This window comes from Triticum dicoccoides, chromosome 4A, assembly GCF_002162155.2.
Source record: "Triticum dicoccoides isolate Atlit2015 ecotype Zavitan chromosome 4A, WEW_v2.0, whole genome shotgun sequence".
NCBI classification, from domain to species: domain Eukaryota; kingdom Viridiplantae; phylum Streptophyta; class Magnoliopsida; order Poales; family Poaceae; genus Triticum; species Triticum dicoccoides.
In genome coordinates, this window is record NC_041386.1 from 599,993,507 (window position 1) to 600,013,395 (window position 19,889).

The 19,889-nt window shown below is 48.7% G+C and overlaps 2 protein-coding genes across 2 annotated transcripts; one reads left to right on the plus strand and one right to left on the minus strand.

The window, feature by feature from the left end:
- Positions 1-769: 769 nt before the first annotated feature.
- On the minus strand, positions 770-3,314 carry LOC119289323 (cytochrome P450 72A14-like). Its single transcript, XM_037568678.1, has 4 exons — positions 2,945-3,314; positions 2,229-2,467; positions 1,914-2,158; positions 770-1,816 (listed from the first exon to the last, which is right to left on the minus strand). Exons 1-4 carry the CDS (start codon positions 3,255-3,257, stop codon positions 1,000-1,002), a joined length of 1,614 nt encoding a protein of 537 aa, XP_037424575.1. The 5' UTR covers positions 3,258-3,314; the 3' UTR covers positions 770-999.
- Positions 3,315-3,865: 551 nt separating this feature from the next.
- Positions 3,866-5,593, plus strand: LOC119289325 (UDP-glycosyltransferase 73C1-like). Its single transcript, XM_037568679.1, has one exon. It carries the CDS (start codon positions 3,866-3,868, stop codon positions 5,309-5,311), a length of 1,446 nt encoding a protein of 481 aa, XP_037424576.1. The 3' UTR covers positions 5,312-5,593.
- Positions 5,594-19,889: the final 14,296 nt, after the last annotated feature.

Sequence of the window (19,889 nt, forward strand, 5' to 3'; positions counted from 1 at the left end):
CGCGGTAAAAATGCACCATTCGGTAACCAAAACCTTGCTCAGACCCCAAGCTGGGGTCATCAATATGTACTTACTACATCAATCTCTCTCACTTCCGCTGATGGATTGAAGGAGCATCTTCGTTAGTTGCTTTGCAAGGGTGGATCGGAGGCTGAGGTGGCTGGGAGCGGGAGAAGCCGTCGACGGCGAGCAAGTCGGATCGCCCTGCTCCGTTGGGGTGGGCTTGTGCCGCTTAGATGGCCGCCCAAACTGGATGGATGTGCAAATCAAGCTCCCGGCAGGCCGGGATGACACAGCTTGGCCTGTATACTTCTTCCTCTGTCTAAGCAGAATGTGACTTTCACAATCCTACCTACAAGCAAGCAAGAGCAGCACCTGAACAGAAACATTGGTATCCTCCGAGCTCACCATCATTTCATTTCACTTCAATTCCTCCCCAAGAGCAGATTAAGCAGTTGAGCTACACACACTAACGTTAAAACTGACTGAGCGTCCTCCAAGGGTCAGAATCATACGTAGCTAAAGCATCCTTGCGTCAGCCAACTCCACAACCACTGGCCGGTCACTGAGGCATGCAAGTTCCTCATGGCCAGAGCGTATGTACCGCCGGCACCATCGACTCCGACAGGCCATGATCATACAAGTACCTCAAGGCCGGAGCCAATTGCGCTGCTAGATCTAGGGTTTAGTTTAAGTTTGTTAACTTTTGTTTACAACAAATATCACCGGCTCGTTTAAAATCATCATTCAAAAACATGTAAGATAAAAACCAACTGGGAGCGCCGGTGCGGGCAGCCGCCTGTCCGGTATACTTGCCGGACGCTCTAGTGGTAGCGCCGGTGGAGATGCTCTAAGTTTCCACCTATGACCAAACTTAGCACCCCACCTATTGTCAACATGAGCATTTGATATGTTCTGGAAATTCTTAAATTTATTGGCCCGAGCCCATTTATTTGAACACAACATGCAGGTTAACCAATGGATTTTGCAATATGCAACTCACGGAAGCCTTGTGAGCATGAGTTGCGCACCGTGCTCTGGGTGCAGCAGGCCGATGGGGAACGGCGCGTGTGTGTACGACGGCGAGAGCTCGAAGGAGAAGCGCTGCAGAATCATGGCGATCCCCATCTTGGCCTCGAGCATCGCGAAGTTCTGGCCGACGCAGGTCCGCTGGCCCCAGCCGAATGGAAAAAAGGGCAGCGCGTCGCCCGACACCCCTGCCTTGGAGATCCCATTGGCGAACCTCTCTGGCCTGAACTCGTCGGCGTCCGCGCCCCAAACATTCTTGTCGTGGTGGAGGCACAGGAATGGCACCATGAACAACATGCCCGCCGGGTACCTGACACCGCCAAGGTCCATGGGCTTACACGTCTTGCGATGGACCGATGTCAGCGGCGTGTACAGCCGCAGCACCTCGTACAAGACCATGGTTACGATTTTTAGGCGAGTTAAGCCATCATAATCTGGCGTCATGCCGTGGGCGAAGACATCCAGGACCTCCTCCCTGGCACGGTCCTGCCAGTCCGGGTGCATGCAGAGCACGATCATGGTCCACGTTAGCAGCAAGGACGTGGTCTCCATGCCCGCGAAGTAGAACAGTTTGCACTCTCCGATCAGGTCTTCCGTCGTGATGCCGGCATCTCCCGGCGTGCAGTGTGCCATGTTGGACTCCAGCAGCAGCCCGAGAAGATCGTCACCACTCGTAGCTTCGCCGGCTTTCAAGGCCTTCTCTCTTTTCGCGATAATGCCTTTTAGGACCCTCTCGATCTCCGCAACAATCTGATTCATCCTTCGGTTGCCTTTGGTTGGCAAGAACCTGCACATAAGAAAATGCATTAGCACAGTCAGAGCAATTCAATCTAGTAATATTGTTGTGCTAAGCCATGGTAAACGCCAAAGGAGAATGAACTCACAGGTAACCAGGGATATGCATCTTGTCCATGGCCTGCACGATGAGCTCGATCTGCTCACCCTGAAGCTGGAATACCTTCCTGCCTTCATGGTAACTGCTGCCGAATGCGGCCCGCGAGATGACATCCCCTGTCAGATTCTTCATATCAGGCCAGACATCTACCTCGCATGGCGCATCACCGGCGGCTAGAACCTCCCATCTCTGCACCAACTCCGTGCAACATGCGGCGAAAGCCGGCAACATGCGCTGAAAATGGAACGGAGATTTTTGTTACGGCCTGAACTTGTTGTCAATGACAGAACACAAGTATTATAACCTTGAGCTTCTCGAGATGGAAGGCAGGGGTGATGATCTTCCGGTGCTTAACCCATTTTTCACCCTCATGGCTACCCACACCGTGGTGCAGCATCCTTTGAAGTCGGCCCAGGTTGAGCTTCTCAAGGTGACCCAACTTGTTGGACAGAACTTCACGCACCAGTTCAGGCTCGGTGATGGTCACTCTAGGCACCGGTCCAAACCAAGGCACCGGTCCAAACCAAGTGATCGACATTTTACCTGTTAATTTTGTTAGACAAATACATCGAAGCTTCTTACTAGAAGTTTACGTGGATACACGTTTCCAATTTCATTTTCTGTTAGAGTCTGTTTAGGTGTAAGACATTTTCTGTTCATTTAGGTGGACTATTTGTCAAGTGGGGACTATTGTCAATCCGTTTGTTGCGTGTGGGAGACAACTAGTGTGAGATGCCATGCCACCAAATTAAGATGTTGGTAGATCAACACTGGATTTCATACCCAAAAACAATTTATTTATTTTAGAGAAAAGACATTTTAGCCAACTTTAAATTAATAATCGCATTTCCGGCATGCATTATAGAGCCATTAAAGCCAAACATAACGAAAACTAAATCCTTCTATGGACACATTTGGTTGTTTTCAGGTGAAGTACGATGTGGCGAAGGTAAACTAATAATGCGGCTAAAAAGAAACATTACAATCAAGAAAAAAGAAAGCAATGAAAAGTACACGCACCGTGCTCCTTGATGGTCTGGTGAAACAGCGGCATCGCCCGCGGCACGACGTCATGGCTGCCCAGTGGCATGGTCTGGGACCTGGCTTCCTTATGGAGACGCTCCATAAACGGTGCGTCGCCAGCGACATAGTGGTATGCCCTGCCCCGGAGGCCCTGCGCCCGCAGCTCCCGCTCTAGGTGCCGGGGCCTCCACCATGCCCACTCCAGCGCCCTCACGGCGCACCACACCAGAACCGCGCCAGCCACTACGTAAACATACACCCAGCGCTGGTGCTCCCATGGAAAAGAGTCTTCTATCACGCTCGTCGCCATGCTTTCACCTTCCTTATTTTGTGGGGAACAGATAGCCCAAGGGATATGGGAATGATGTTTTTCCTTTGCTGAGTTGATCAAGTGGGTGTACGAGCGGTGGCTGCTATATACAAGTACTATGTTTGTTCTACTACTCCCTCTGATCCATATTCGTTATCTTAGATATGTCTAGATACGAATCTATCTGATCAGAGAGAGTAGATTGCAAAAATGTCTTACATTGTAGACAGAGGTAAGTATAATCTACTCGGGTGCTCACGTTAGAAACCAAAACCGGACATCAAGGAAAGTGTCTGTACGATCACGTGAATTACACGTGCAACCCTATCGGTTATCGTGTGTGCAGCTTTGTAGCTTTGTCTTTTGGCCCGTCGCATTTGCTGGGAGGACACGAATGCATGGGAGTACGCGCTTGGCCAACAGCCGAGCACAGAGGCACATCACATATGATGGATAGTTTTTTGTGTTTTGTTTTGTTGAATTCCCGCTGTACGTGTTCCCTTTTCATAGATTCCTTAAGCACATGGACAACAGATAGAGGCGTTGGGGACTACTCCTATTAGATAGAGGCACATTTTCACACCGTTGGTACCGCGTACACGTCAACAATGGCGCCCGTGGAGACGGAGAAATCCATTACTCTTCCACGAACACACGTTGTTCTCGTCCCGCTCATGGGGCAGGGCCACACCACCCCCATGGCCGACCTTGCGTGCCTCATTGCGGGACGCGGCGTGCGAGTGAGCCTCGTCACCACGCCCGTCAACGCTGCGCGCCTGCGGGGACTAGCCGACAGGGCGCGGAGCGCCATGTTGCCGCTGGAAATTGTCGAGCTCCCATTCCCGCCGGCTGACGACGGGCTGCCCCGGGGCAGCAGCGACAATAGCAACAATGTCCTCCAATTGTTCCTGTCCCTCTATAGGCTAGCCGGGCCACTCGAGGCGTACGTGCGCTCGCTGCCCTGGCGCCCCAGCTGCATCATCTCCGACTCCTGCAACCCGTGGACGGTCGGCGTCGCCAGGAGCGTTGGGGTCCCTCGGCTCACCTTCACCGGCCCTTCCTGTTTCTACTCGCTCTGCGACTTCAACGTCGTAAAGCACGGGCTTCTTCACAGCGGCAACGTCGTGCCGGGCATGCCGGTGCGAGTGGAGTTGAGCAAGGACACATGGGCCGCTGCCTTCTTAACTTGCATGCCTGCGTGGGGGAAGTTCGTGGAGGAGGTGAGAGAGGGCATCCGCACGGCCGACGGTGCCATGGTGAACACGTTCCGGGGCCTTGAGGAACAGTTCGTCGCATGCTACGAGGCAGCGTTGGGCAAGCCGGTGTGGGTGCTCGGGCCCTTCTTCCTCAATAGCCGGGACGAGGAGGCACGCACCATAGACCAGAGCACAGTCATCGCTTGGCTGGACATGATGGACCAAAGCACGGTCGTCTATGTCTGTTTCGGCAGCCTCGCGCAGATGCTTCCCAAGCAGCTGTACGAGATCGGACACGGCCTCGAGGACTCTGGGAAGCCATTCCTTTGGGTGGTGAAGGAGTCCGAGACGGTTTTGCCAGAAGCAAAAGAGTGGCTCGAAGCCCTCGAGATGCGCACGGCAGGGCATGGGCTCATAGTGCATGGCTGGGCGCCTCAGGTCGCCATCCTGTCACACCGCGCCGTAGGTGGCTTCATGACCCACTGCGGGTGGAACTCGCTGCTGGAGTCCGTCGCGCAAGGCGTGCCTGTCATGACGTGGCCTCACTTCGGTGACCAGTTCCTCAATGAGCGGCTTGCGGTGGACGTACTTGGCGTCGGCGTGCCAGTTAGGCCGTTCGATGGCGAAAAGGCCGTGGACCTTGTAGTGCGGGGGCACATTGCGCGAGCAGTGTCGGAGCTGATGGGCGATGGGGCAGTGGCAGAGGAGAGGAGGAGAAAGTGCAAGGAGTACCGGGAGAGAGCTCACGGAGCCATGGCCAAAGGAGGCTCGTCGCATGGAAACCTGACACTGCTATTACGCAGCTTCATGCGGAGTGGCAGCAAGGAACAGGTTAATTCCGTTTGCTCTGCTAGGTGAAGTGTGAATCGTGCTCAAGAATATCCCTAGTATCAATGCTCAAGAATATCCCTACCACTTGGTTATTTTGCCCCCTTTACCCCCTTCACCTCATTCTCGCCACTCTTTATTTTCTGCTGTCGTTACAAATGTAGTTGATATACTTGCTAGTGTTGTATTCATGTTTGGTAGCATGTACCATGTCTATGTCTATGGTCTCTCTTCGGTAACCATCGTCTAGGGAACTTACAGTCACTGGCGGGCAATCGTTGGGAGGAATGGCTCCATCTCGTTAGGAGACTGATGAAGGTTCAGCTTTCCCCACAACCCGATGAATTATGCTGGCAGCTTACTAGGTTTGGAGTATTCACAGTTAAATCAATGTATATTGATGTCATTAACTCCAGCCTCATTCCTACCTCTAAGCATGTCTGGGCTGTCAAAGTTCCCTTGAAAATAAAATTGTTTATGTGGTTTGTTCATAAACAAGTTATATTAACCAAGGACAACCTGACTAAGCGTAATTGGACAGGATCTACTAGGTGTAGTTTCTGTGATAGGGATGAGACGATTAAGCACCTTTTTCTTAATTGCCCGCTAGCCAAAGTTCTTTGGCAGACAGTCCACATTGCATTCAATATTACGCCACCTCCTTCCATTAACGCGTTATTCGGGGTGTGGCTTAATGGGATTGAGCCCGACCTAGCGAGACAAATTCGTGTCGGAGTGTGCGCGTTGATGTGGTCTATCTGGAATTGCAGAAATGATTTGGTTTTTAACAGAATATCATGCATACATTTTTTGCAGGCACTACTAGGAAAAGGCCTACTAATGGCGCACTGGTTTTGCCTACTAATGGCGCATTACCAGTGCGCCATTAGTAGCACGCCACTAGTATATCTTACTAATGGCGCACCACAGGTGCGTCATTACTAGTTGGTGCGCCATTAGTATGTAACAGCATGCGCCATTAGTGTGCCTTCCGGGGGGCCATACGTAAGCATGGCTTTGTCATACTAATGGCACATTCTCTGTTGATGCGCTATTAGTATCCTTTGGCATACTAATGGCGCACCTGGTGGTGATGCGCCATTAGTATGAATATTTGGTTTTTTTTCCTTTTCTGATTTTTGCGCAGGTTACAAAATATATTATTAGACAGAATATAAAATATATTATTAGACAGAATATAGACAGCAGCACACAGCAACATTAGATTCATCGAATACAATAGAAGATTAGTTTCCGAGTACAATTCATCATATTAGTCTCCGAATTCAAAAGACCGAACAAAGATAAAACATTACAAGTCTCAAGACCGCGAGTATCGAGTTTGTCTTCATATTACAAGTCGATATCGATCATCTAAACTACCATCACATAAAAGAGAGTTGTGGTCATCACGATGAGCATCATCGTGATCAAACTTGTCTTCATCCGGTTCCTCCAATGCTCCCTCCTCTCTCCCGCTAGATAGCGGGCGTATCTAGATTCGGCCTCCGCCCTAGTGGTGTACCCTTTGTAACTATTACTGCTGAAACGGTGAACCTGTCTCCGACACTCCTCCCAGTCGTCGTAGACTCCGGGAACCTTACCCTTATACACGACATACGACGACATCTCTATGCACAAGCCAAACAACAGACAATACATAAGCAATATGTAAGTATGCAACAAAAGGATCGGAAGAGAAAATCAAGACATTAATAGCACGATTCATGGTCCTACTAATAAATAGCATCGATTACATCTAAGTTGAACGACTGTCCAAACCAAAAAGACATACGAATTCATTAAAGTATAATTACAACATGAGCCAATCAATGTTTCAGAACTACACATCACTACTTTCGACTCGACCCATCGGACAGGAACGTGGATGAAGCCGCCGTCTGTCGTGATGGTCATGAAATCGCGGTCGTTGTCACCCTGCATTTGTAGCATTTCATCTATCTCACTGTTAGACGATTGATATCTGAGGAAGAACTACCCCGAGGTATGAAGGACATCTTGATGGATGATGTTCGCAAACTCCGACTAGATGCGAAAGAATTTTTCTCTGAGGTCCGCGTCCTGGACTGCCGACAAGCTCGCGGCCCAATCTTTGAGATTATCTGGTAGCAGAAGTTGATGATGGTCCCTTACGATCGCTCGCATGTGATGGAGGGCATAGTAGGCATCCTTCTGACCGCCAGGCGGCTGCTTGACGCAGCAGAACTTCGTATTGTGTGAGAACATGTGCTTGCCGTACTTACGAACTGCCCTGGTGAAGGTGCCTCCAGATTTGGCGTAGGCGGGGAGAACATCATCAAGAACTTTCTTGACATTTGTGTAGTCTATCTTGGAGTTACGGTTCGGGTCTAAATACGTGGCCATGGAATATTTCGGGCTGAAGAGGATGAGTGTGCAATGTGTGTCACTGCACAGAACACGGAATGTTAGAAAAAAAAGAACGATCGAAATCTAAGAAATCATATGTTACGGGGAGGTTAAGGGATGACTTACTCGGGAAAGTAAGCCACAAGGAAGTTATCCTTATCTGGGTTTGCCAGAATGACGCCTTCGAGGTGTGAACTCGCAACTTGGCGGTCCCCAGCGCTGCTCAAGTGCTTGGCACGCATGTAGAAGGGGTCGACTATCACGATGTCGGGGGTCTTGTCTCTAATGATCCGCATCTCCATACTCAGCGAAAACAGCCGAACGAAGATATAGTGCAGCGGATGAAGGTTAAACATAGCAAAGATGTCATCAAACCACAGGACGACCGTACCCCCGATGTCGCCATCCACAAAGCCCTTTCCCTCTAGCACCTTGGCCACGAAAACCGGGTATGCCACATCCTTCTCTCTGAGACGCCGCTTCTCCAAAGAAACAACACTGTCGTGTAGACTCCGCATAGCACCGGTTGCAGCATTCAGCATATTTGGCGGTAGCATCTCCCTACCCGCCACATGCACCCTCCTCGAGATATCCTTAGGTGAAGGTGGCCCGTCCTGAGCACGGATCAAACTCGATGCCGGCTGGCTCGCACCGGCGCCCTTGTTAGTCTTTCGTTTCTGTCCCTTCTTCTTGATCTCCTGTAATGGGACCGAGTTCTGCTCACAGACCGCCTTCTTGAGAGTGTTGGGGCTGATAATATTTCTCACCTCAGCTATCTGAGGCTCGGTGAAGGCGGGAGCTGGAGGCGTGTCCTGAGAACTGAACGCCAGACGACGCCTGTTGCAACTGGATTTCTCCGCCGTACCAGCTAGATCGCGGTCGTCTTGGTTGGGTTCTTGAGAAAGAGGCCCGCAGAACTCGTCAGCGTACCCATGTTCGGCAAAGTACTTATCAACTTTGGTAAATGTACCGTCGTCGTTGTCGTCGCCGTCCGGATCCTGTGCCATAGGGCTGTCCGGATCCTGTGCCATAGGGATGTCCGGCAGGTCCGGTAGCGTTGCGGTGTTCTTGCCATGGCTTGGCGCCGGCACGACTGGCGGTCTTGTCTGTGGGGTGGTGTCCCCCGCCCCCAAACGAATCTGGCTCTTCGGCCAAAGCAGGGGCCAGTTTACGCGGGTGCTGAGGGTCATCTCATCTTCTTCGTCGGCCCCAGTGGGTCGAATCGGAGGTAACAGCTCATCACAGCCTGGCAGCACCCGAACCACTTCAACCCTATACATTGTGGGTGGCATCGGATTACCGTGGAACATGGGGTTGCCCGGTTGAACGATTCTGCCCTTGGCGACATCGACCAACTCGGCGCCCACGAAATGCAGAAGAGTGCAAGGAACGTCGGCGGTGCCCTGCGAAAACATGTACAGGGCGTCAGGGATGCCCAGTCAAAGGCAAGGAGATGAAGTCATCCGCCGAGAGGCTTGGTTACCGTGATGCCGTCGAGCTCGGCTAATGTCGAGGCACTGCCAACGGCGGGCGTGCAACTGACGGAGGGGGCGCTTGCTGGTGAGGTGCCGGCCGGCGTACACCCGGGTGCATTAAGCTCCAATGCCCGTGCCGGCGCCGGAGACACGAATACCGCCTCCGCCGGAGACACCAATGGCGCCGCCACCGGAGACACCAATGGCGCCGCCTGCGCGCTGTGCGAGTTGCTGGCCGTGAAGCTGGGAACCGGGGGAGGCCCCTGTTGGCCGCCCGCAATCCACGTCGTCAGCCCATGAATCAACGTAGGCACCATGTCGTTGAGCGTCGTTCCAAGTTGTTGTTGCATTTGCTCTTGGACAAGCTCCGGAATCCGCGCCACTTGTGCCTTGAGTTCTTCAACCTCGCGCGTCTGGCTTTTCGAGCTGGTCTTTTTCTCTTTCCGCACACCAGCGGTATAGTATGACCCCCATTTTGTGGACAAGCCTTTGCCGGCCACACGACCAGCTGATGTCGGCTTAGTGAGCTTATCCTTGTTTTTCATTATGTTCAATGCCCTATTTAAAGGGGTGTCGAAAGGGAAGCTCTTAGACGACCCCGCGCTACTGCTTTCAGTGTCCTGCGAAAGGAACGTGAACCATTTAGAAATATTGGAGATTAATTAGAGTGCAACCATATGGAGCTAATTACGCGGGGGTGTATTCCTTACCAGAAGAAGCTCAAGCGCCCTGGTCTTCGGATCCGTGGTAAGCTCCTTTGTTATCGGGTCCTCCTTGTACCGGGCCCTGACATAGTTCCTGGTCTACTTGTCACCGCTGTATTTCTCGAAGCGGGGCGGTAGGCCTTGCTCGGCACGCTTTGCGTCCTCCTTGTCCCATATAGGCTCCGCCACTCTGTAACCGCCGGGACCGAGTTTGTGTTCCCCTAAGTTCAACTCCCGCATTTCTTTCCCCCACTAACTTGATTCAGAGGTTTCACTACTCTCGCACTTGATCTTGAACTCCTTGTACTCATCTTCGCTCATCAAAGGATATTTCGCCTTGATCTTCTCATAACTATCACCTTTATCAATCATTCTCTTCACCGCGCTTTTCCAAGTAGACAGGGTCGTGCTCATTTTCGTGAGGGCGGCACTGTTCACTTTATTCCCTGAGAGGCGTGTGTTTTCAAATTTGGCGGGGAACTTGTATCGTTCGTGCATCTTCGTGAAGAGGAGGTTGCGCAAATTCCCTCGGTCCTTATGCCTAAGGTTCTCGGTGTTGATCGAGACGGTGCTCCGGAGAATGCACCCAAGCTGAAGCGAGTACCCCTTGACTATATGTTTGGGCTCCGTTGGATTCCCGTCGGAGTCCACTTGAGTGAATTCCTCCTTGAGGGTGCGGAGCGCATTCGGGCGCCGGTCCTTCCTTTGCTTCTTCGGTTGGCTGCCGTCTGTGTGTGCGCCGCCATCATCAGTGGTGGCATCCTCGGCGGCACCATCAGTGGTGTCATCCCCGACGCCACTAGGGGTTGTGTAATCAGGATCGGTGTCTTCCGCGGCGTCCTCATAGCGGTGAGGTTGTTCCTCCATCTCCTGGGACAGCTCCCAGAATTGCTTGCCGCCCGAACCACAGGCCTCATCATTGTGGGCCATGTTTCGCTCTAAATAAGAAAAAAGTTTGGTCAAAATGTTGGTTATTGTCAAGGAACAAGATCATGGTCTCATCATTTAGGGTTTGTCGACACCGAGGCACCCTAAAAGCCTAAGCTTTCATCATTTAGGGTTTGTCGACGCCGAGGCACCCTAAAAGCCTAAGCGTACATCATTTAGGTTCTCATCGACACCGAGGCATCCGGGGCAGCCAAGTTAAGTTTTCATCATTTAGGGTTTATCGATGCCGAGGCACCCTAGGTTGGGCCTGGCCCTAATCACTTGGCTCTATTGCCACCTATGTTGGGTTTATCATGTAGGGTTTATCAATGCTAAGGAGAATTCTAAGTTGGGCCTAATCACTTGGCTCTATTGCCACCTATGGTTTAATGCAGGAAGAATAAAGGGGCAGTTGATCCTACTTAATTAAGTACTAAGATACCCCGGCCCATGCATTATCGCAAGTACCCCATATGTCCTATTTTTAGCAAAGTCATGCTAAAATTCACGGAAAATTTCAGCATGACCTTTGCTGAAAATAGGACATATGGAGTACCCGAATTTGCCGGAACGGAAGTTAATCGACATCCCGGCAAACTCAAGGGCCTCTCGGGGTACCTGCAAATTCATCATGACACGATGGTCGGAGACAAAACCCAGCAAACTAGCACCACAATGTGCCTCTACTTTCATATGGATGAAAAGGCCACAGACCATATGGTCCTCTGCTTTCATATGGACAAAAATCAGCTCAACTTATGTGAGCTTCCATTCCAGATCTAATAGCAGCAAGTTGTTCACTTGTAGCTCAACTTATGTGAGCTGCCTTCAAGAAAACAAATCTGCAGTGGCACATCTGCTCTCTGAATACATTGGCAAGAAACAAAACAACACCTAGTACCATCCATCTGCTATGGCCATATCATGCAGTTTAACTAAGCACTAACAGGTAATTATATAACAGAAAACTTGGCGCGTACGTGTCACTTAGCTTGGGCAAGCAACATACCTCGTCCTCTTGGTTAGTCCAAACAAGCTGTATGCTGAGCCTCAACTCACCACCTGCACATTTTACAGCACCCATGAAATGAAAAACTAAACATAATTGTCAACCAACAAAACCAAAACACAAACATGACTTCAAATTTTCACGATCAGGAAGAAAAATAGGGTTTTCAACTACTATATTTAGTTTCATGGCATCAGTTGAAAAGTTGAAAAAGAACAAGCTTCATTTAAATATCTTGCTGCTAACAAACATAACTAATGTCAGTACTCAAAAAATAGAGTGACCACACAGGGAACAAACAAACTATTCACTTTTTATTTCTTCAGAATTGGACCAGACAGAGAACAACTCCTTGGAAGCAAACTTATATGAAAATATTCAGCAACTTGAAACGTAACTCTTATATGAAAATCTTCTGTATGATCAAGTAAGCAGAGCACATGTGTATACCTGTATCACTGTCTTGGAGCCAACAAACGCCTCAATTTTTCATCGGGACCTTCTCTCCAGCGTAGCTCAGCTCCCAGATCTCCTCGATCCTTCCGTAGTATCTGTCCTTGTCGTTGCCGGTGTAGGATTCCATCGTTACCCCGGAGTTTTGATAACCATCGCTCTTCATGTCCTTGTCCTCGGTGTAGAATGTGTAGCCATTGATATCGTACGCCTCATAGGTCATCAGGTTGTGCTCGGCGCCCTGTGACAAGGCGAATATGAGTTGTTCTTCCGCGGAAGAATCCTCATGTAAAGGGTACAACAGAAGCTTCTGCTTGAACCAACGCGTGAAACATGAGTTGTGCTCTTTGAGTATATCTCCGTCCGTCCTCTGTTGGCCTCGGTCATTGTACGTCTTCTCAATAAAGGTTTTGTGCTCTACCACCCAAGGATCGACCACGTCTATGTGTTGTAGCGCGACTAGGTTTGCTCTTTCAAAGTCGGCGAGTCGACCCTTGAAGTCGACATGCATTTCGCGGCGACCCTCATGGTGACCCCATCTAGCGAGCCTGCCGAGGTGCCTGTTGACGGGCAGACCAACGGGGTTCTCGATGCCTGGATAATTCGTGCAGTAGGAGATGCACTCTTCGGTTAGAAAGCCCCTGGCTATACTTCCCTCTAGACGTGACATGTTGCGAACGTATCCTTTGATGACACCATTCATCCTTTCGAACGGCATCATGCTGTGCAGGAACGTCGGCCCGAGTTGGATGATATCCTCCACGATATGGACTAGCAGATGCACCATAACATCGAAGAATGCGGACGGGAAGTACATCTCAAGCTCGCATAGTATCACCACGATCTCTTCCTGTAGCCTTCTGAGTTGCCTCACACCAATCAACTTCCGAGAGATGACGTCGAAAAAGTTGCATAGGCCAAATAGCGTTTCACGGACGTGCGCGTCCATGATCCCACGGATTGCAACTGGAAGTATCTGCGTTATCACCACGTGACAGTCGTGAGACTTCATCCCGCTGAACTTCTGCTTCGCTGGGTCTAGGTATCTGCTTATCTTCCCCGCGTAACTGTAAGAAAGTTTTACTCCTAGGAGGCAGGTGAAAAACTGCTCGATCTCCTCCTGACTTAGAGTGAAGCACGCAGGAGGGTAGTCATTTCCGGTCTTCTTGGCCTTTTTGCCTTTGCGACGACTTTCTGTGTCCTGCTTCGCCTCATCATCATCATCATCATCATTAGCGTGAAGCTTCTGCCTGATGCCCATTGATTTCAAGTCTGCCCTTGCTTTCGGCCCATCTTTGGTCCTCTCTGGCATGTTGAGCAGGGTACCAAGCAGACTCTCGCACACGTTCTTTGTGATATGCATAACATCAAGGCTGTGTGGCACACGATGGATCTTTCAGTACGGCAAGCCCCAGAAAATAGACCTCGTTTTCCATACCTTCAGCAGCGGCTCTGGCGCCTTTTGCTTCTTTCCCGGCTCTGGCGCCTTTTGCTTCTTTCCTGGCAGTGGGCAGTCTTTCCAATTTTTCAACAGCTCGTCTATTTCCTCGCCGCTCCTCGTACACAGGCGTTTTCGGGGTTCGGTTTCACCATCAAACAGATCCTTGCGTTTCCTCCACGGGTCATCGTCGCGAAGCCACCTTCGATGTCCCATGAACACGGTTTTCGAAGACCCAGGATCTCTATCTAGCTGGCGATACGTTGTGTCATCCATGCACCTTACGCATCCAGAAAATCCGTGGACTACCTGCCCCGCGAGATATCCGTAACCGAGATAGTCGTGCACCGTCATGAGCAGTGCGGCTCTCATAGGGAAATATTTTTTCTCTGCGGCGTCCCATGTATTGGCTGGCGTTTTCCACAGCGTGTCTAGCTCCTCCTTCAGCAGGCCCAGATACAGATTGATGTTGTTCCCTGGTTGTTTCGGCCCTTCAATTAGCATACTCATGTGAATGTACTTCCTCTTCATGCACAACCAGGGGGGAAGGTTGTACATCCACACAAACACAGGCCAGGTGCTATATGTGCTTCTCTGGCTGCCAAATAGATTGACTCCATCGGTGCTTGCGCCCAGCACGATGTTCCTTGGATCCTTCCCAAATTCTGGGTATTCGAAGTTCAACGCTTGCCACTGGCTCGCATCCTTAGGGTGACTCAGCATCTTGTCTTTTTTATTTATCTCCGGATCATTTCTGTCATCTTCCCGCTTCTTCTCCTCCCTATCCGCGTGCCAACGCATGAGCTTTGCTACCTTAGGGTCCGCGAAATACCTCTGCAGACGAGGAGTGATCGGAAAGTACCACACCGATTTTCGAGGAGCTTTCTTCCTCTTCTCGTATCGAGTGACGCCGCACATTGGACATATGATAGACTCCGCGTGCTCGTCCCGATAAATGATACAATTGTTCATGCACACATGGTATTTCACGTGCGGTAAGTCTGGAGGACACACGATTTTCTTCGCCTCCTCGAAACTGGTCGGGCACTTATTCCTCTTGGGAAGACTTTCGTGCCAGAATGCCATGTTCTCGTCGAAGCATGCGTCGGTCATTTTGTGTTTTACCTTCATCTCCAGAGCCATGAGTGTTACTTTCAGGCGGGTATCCTCGGGCCTGCATCCTTCATACAATGGAGTAACCGCGTCTATCTCCAGTTGATCCAGCTTGGCTTTCTCTTGGGCGGCAGCTCTTGCGTTATCCGTCTGCTTGAGAAGCAGCTCTTGAATATGAGGGTCCTGCACCCAGCCTCCATCGTCGTCTGCTCCGACATCTTCATCTTCATGATCATGCCCTTCGTCTTGATCTTCCTCATCATCATGTACGACATCTTCTACATGATGACTGTGTACAACATCACCGTCGTGATCATGTCCTGGAGATTCTTCATCTTCTCGCCCGCCCTCGCCGCGGTGGTACTTGTCTTGTTGCCCTTCCTCATTTCTTGCCCGGCCCCGGCCATGGACGACTTCATAGTCATCTTCATCACCTTGCCACCGATAGCCATCCATGAAACCACGCAAGAGCAGGTGGTCCCGCACCTGCCCGGAATCCGGGTCCGCAATAAGGCTCTTCAGCTTGCATCTTCGACACGGACATCTTATCTCCGTCTCGTTCTTTTGAAGCATCTCGGCCTTTGCGGAGCTCAAAAACCTATTCACGATGCCTTCAGTCATCGTGCGGACCATGATCGCCTGCGGAGTAGAGCAAAACGATATTTTAGAACCAAGAAAAAATTTGGCATGACCTTCCCTAAAAATAGGACCAAAAAGAATGCATAGTGCCAAAATTCTCGCCGAAACGGAAATGGATCAAAACATTCCGGCAAAATATTGGCAACTATCGCATTTCAAATACCGGTACCTTCAAACACAAACATATATGCAACACCACAAACACATGCAACACCACAAACATACATAGATCTAGCTAGGCCACAAAAAGTGCATGTGCACGTTGTTGGAGCGAGCTAGGGAGAAAAAAAGTAGATCTACATCATGAAGATAGCTTTCCCCTTACTTACCTATCAAAAAAAGGTAATTTCACCACTTAATTTTGATGAATCTATGGTGGAAATGAGGTGAGGAGGAGGAGACAGCCGAAATCTTGGAGAAGGAGGTGGAGGGAATGAAGTGGGGAAAGTGAGTGGGTAGGTGTGGGGCTGTCCAAAATATCTTGTCGGGGTCCCAGGTTACTAATGGCGCACCACAAGGAAATGCGCCATTAGTAACCCTGATTACTAATGGCGCACCTGCAGGTGGTGTGCCATTAGAAGTTTTGCAAAAAAGTAAAAAATATAAATATATATACTAATGGCGCACCGTGTAATAGTGCGCCATTACTAGTTTCAACTAGTAATGGCGCACTGCGAAACGGTGCGCCATTAGTAGTTTTGCAAAAAAAAAAAATAAGAAAAAAATTACAGTAATGACGCACTCTCTTCCTGGTGCACCATTACTAGTTAGAACTAGTAATGGCGCATTGTCGACCTGATGCGCCATTAGTATGTATGGAAAAATGGGAAAAAAATTAATACTAGTGGCGCACCCTGTTTCTGGTGCGCCATTAGTGTCTTCCACACTAATGACGCATCACCAACAAGTGCGTCATTAGTATATAGTAGTGGCGCACTACTTCCCTGGTGCGCCATTAGTATCAATCCTATCTATAGCCCTTTTCCTAGTAGTGAGGTTATCTTCCGGGCCACTGCCTTGATCCGTCCGTGGTCGCTACTCACTCCGATGGAGGCCAGGGAGCATTTGGTTACTGGGTCTATCCGTTGGGAGATGGTAGCTCGGAATATCTTCAACCGGTTTGGATGACGGTCATGTAATAGGATAGGCAATTAGTTTCCCTATCTGTTTTTAGCCAGCCGGTTGTGGCGTCCCTTTTTTGGCTAGTTTGTTGTTCTAGCCTTTTAGTTTCTGTGTGAGCCTTTTCTTCAGTTCGGGACTTGTAAGACCTTGTTGGAACCTATCTATTTGTTTTAATAAGATGGCCGCATGCATCGTTCTGATGCAGAGGCCGGGGTAACTCCCCTTTTCGAAAAAAAGAAAAAAAAAAGGGAACTTATCACCAGATTATCTCTGAAGGTATACACATACGACCAATCTGTGTTGATGTGATAATGCCAAAAACAGTAGTAGTTAGTAACAATAGTTACATGTGCTTAGATGATATATATATCTATATTTTTGGTTTAGTTTAGCTATACGTTTTTTAGATAAAAATTTCGGGCAACATATTGATTTTTCCACCAGCAAAAAAAAACATATTGATTTTCCCAGTCCATGTGCATCAAGACCAAACTCTTCTAAGGCTAAAATTCAGATATAACTTAGGTCTAACCAAATGAGATATTAACTCATACGATTTTGTATGTAATTTGACAGCCAAATTTGAATTGACAGTTGTCAAAAATTTGTCGTTGTGTGTTTATGTGCAAATTACAAAATTAGTAATCATGTTTGTATCCTGCAAAAAAGATACATATGATGGGAGACATAAATTTTCATGGCAGAGGGAAATACATAATATTCTATCTACGAGCGTTGGCTACATCCATCCCTGACACCACCGATTTAAGCAGACTCAAGCGTTCCATACCTGTGGGAAATTAAATTCGGGCGGCGGCCTGCACTATGTTTGTTTATACCAATGCGTCAAAATTCTGGGGTAATCTTGTGCGGAATTAAACTTCCGGTCTTCGCCATCTCAGCATGCAAGCACCGGTGGATAGGCGACATGCTCATTTCACAAGTTGCACTGTGTCAGGTTTGTGGTTAATCAAACATTCGCTTCTGTCATATGTGCCTGCAGCGGCTTGCAGGCTTTGATCCATATTAAGTTCAGACTCCTAGATATGCCTGACCCGCCAATTGCTTGTTGGCAACCATCATACTGTCAGGCTTCTTTGTTATTAAACCTTCTGTCTTCTCTCATTTTTTTTTTGAACAAGCTACTGTCATGTTTGATCTGTGCACCCAGCGCAGGTAGGCTTTAAACATAATTTGAACGAACTTCTAAATATGCCTGACCAGCCACTTGCTCGTTTAAAAGCCTTCATTGTGTCAGGCTTGAGTGTAATTAAACCTTATATCATGGGTCATCGATCTAGGATCTCTGTAATGTAGCGGGGGTAGACTACAGACTCCAAAAAATGCCCGACCAGCCACTTTCTATCGGCAATGCAGCGTGGGTCGGCTTACACCTTAATTAATTAACGGACTCCTAAATATGCTTGACAAGCCACTTTCTTGTTTTATAGTCGTATATTCTGTCAGGCTAGTGAGCTACAAACATAATTTTTGTAGTTACTCTGAACCTTATAGTTCTCTACAAATATAAGTAACGTCTGACTCAAATTAATCATTTTATTCATGTGGCTTGTCCCAATCCGATATGTGATCATCTTGTGAATGACAAACCTTATTGTGGATGGAAATATAGTTCTTAGTCTACGGGATATATTCCGCCGGGCTAGGTGGCAGCATACAAGACAAATACTGGATTAGTGTAATCCTGATACTAGCTACTAAACGATGCAATAAAAGGCTTCTGTTCAACAGATGCAAAGGCCGGATTATATACCCATTTCAAAAAAAGAAAGATATAGTGTTAATCTCAGCAACATGCATAACGACAACGGTCTCTATTTGTGTGACTTTCCTCTATACTTTGGTCTTCAGTATCGTCCATTATCCTTTGTTGTTCACCATAATGACTCAATTCATACCTCACTATGAATCCACGTCTTAATCAAGTGTGTTCGGATCTATGTAATATTACTAAAACTAGAGTTTCTGTAGTCCAAACATACTTTGGTCTTCGGCTTGCTTCAGTGCTTGTAGTCATTGCTATGTGGTCTACGGATTTGGATGTAATTCTTATTATTTCTAGTTGTTGTTGTACTACCATGATTGAAGATGAATAGTTTGGATGTTTCTCGCAAAAAAAAACATAGTCAAGGCACACCTGCAAAGAAACATAGTCAAGGCACCCCCAATTATCCTTCTACTTACCCTATTCTCTTCGTTTCCTTCCAGAAAACCGCCACACCATTGACGTGAACATCATTCACATGGAACATCTACCGTTGGACCACCGAACATAATAAAGCACCTCAAACATATTAAAAATCACATCAAGGTCCATGGACCACTGAACGACCATTGACATCAAGGTCCATACTGGAGCCGTCCTGACCTTGTCGATGACTGATAGGAAGTCTTCATGCGCGTGCCCTAAGGACCAGCCCGAAGCTGTAGTTGTCCCCTTTGAATCTTTGAATTGATCTTAAGAACCCGACACCAAATATCGACATTGCGTACGCATGATGAGAAACTCTAACCTCGCCGTCCCATGGAGCTGGCAGGAATCTACGTACGAGCTCCTTCTAATTAGTCCCAACGGACAAACATGAGGAGGATCAGAGCCCAGAAGACTGACTCGAAGAAGGAGCGCCGCCATCCATCGAAACGACGCCCCTGCAAGGACTAAAACCCTATCGATCTAATAGCGGAGTCGAGACACCAGGATTCTTCTCCCAGCCACTGACCGCTAGAGTGACAGGCGGAGGGGAGGCAAATCCATGTGCTCGCCTTGGGAGAGAGGAAAGAAAGGCCTTGAAAAAAAAGGAAGACTCCTACCGTTGGTCCATCTGTTTAAGAAGACTTGTGTAATAATAGATGTGGGTGGAAGAAATACAAATGTAAGATAAACATCCCCAATCTGCTAACCTTCTTAACATGTATGGACCCATCAAGTTTGTTCTAGAACATATTTTCCATGGCCTTCCTCTATTTCGGCCGTTCCTATAGAGCCAGGCCCAGGCCTACTTTGAGGTTCGTGCGGGCCAGGTTTTATATGCAGCCTAGGCAACTAAACGGGCTGAAAACTGCCCGCTCGGGCCTGGTTGGACCTAATACAGCCTACCAAACGCATCTTGCATGTTCATGGTGTGGGTCTTTCCTGGCCCAAACACTCCATAGTCATCGCCTACCTCTGAGTTTAAAGTAGAGTTGTAAAACGTGACTGCTTTGTAAAAACTGGACTGGAGTCCATCTATAACAATATTCATCGTATTTTGATTTTCTTAAACAAGTCGTTCTTGACATGATATCTCAAGCAAAGAGTGGCATCCTCGGATCTGAATCA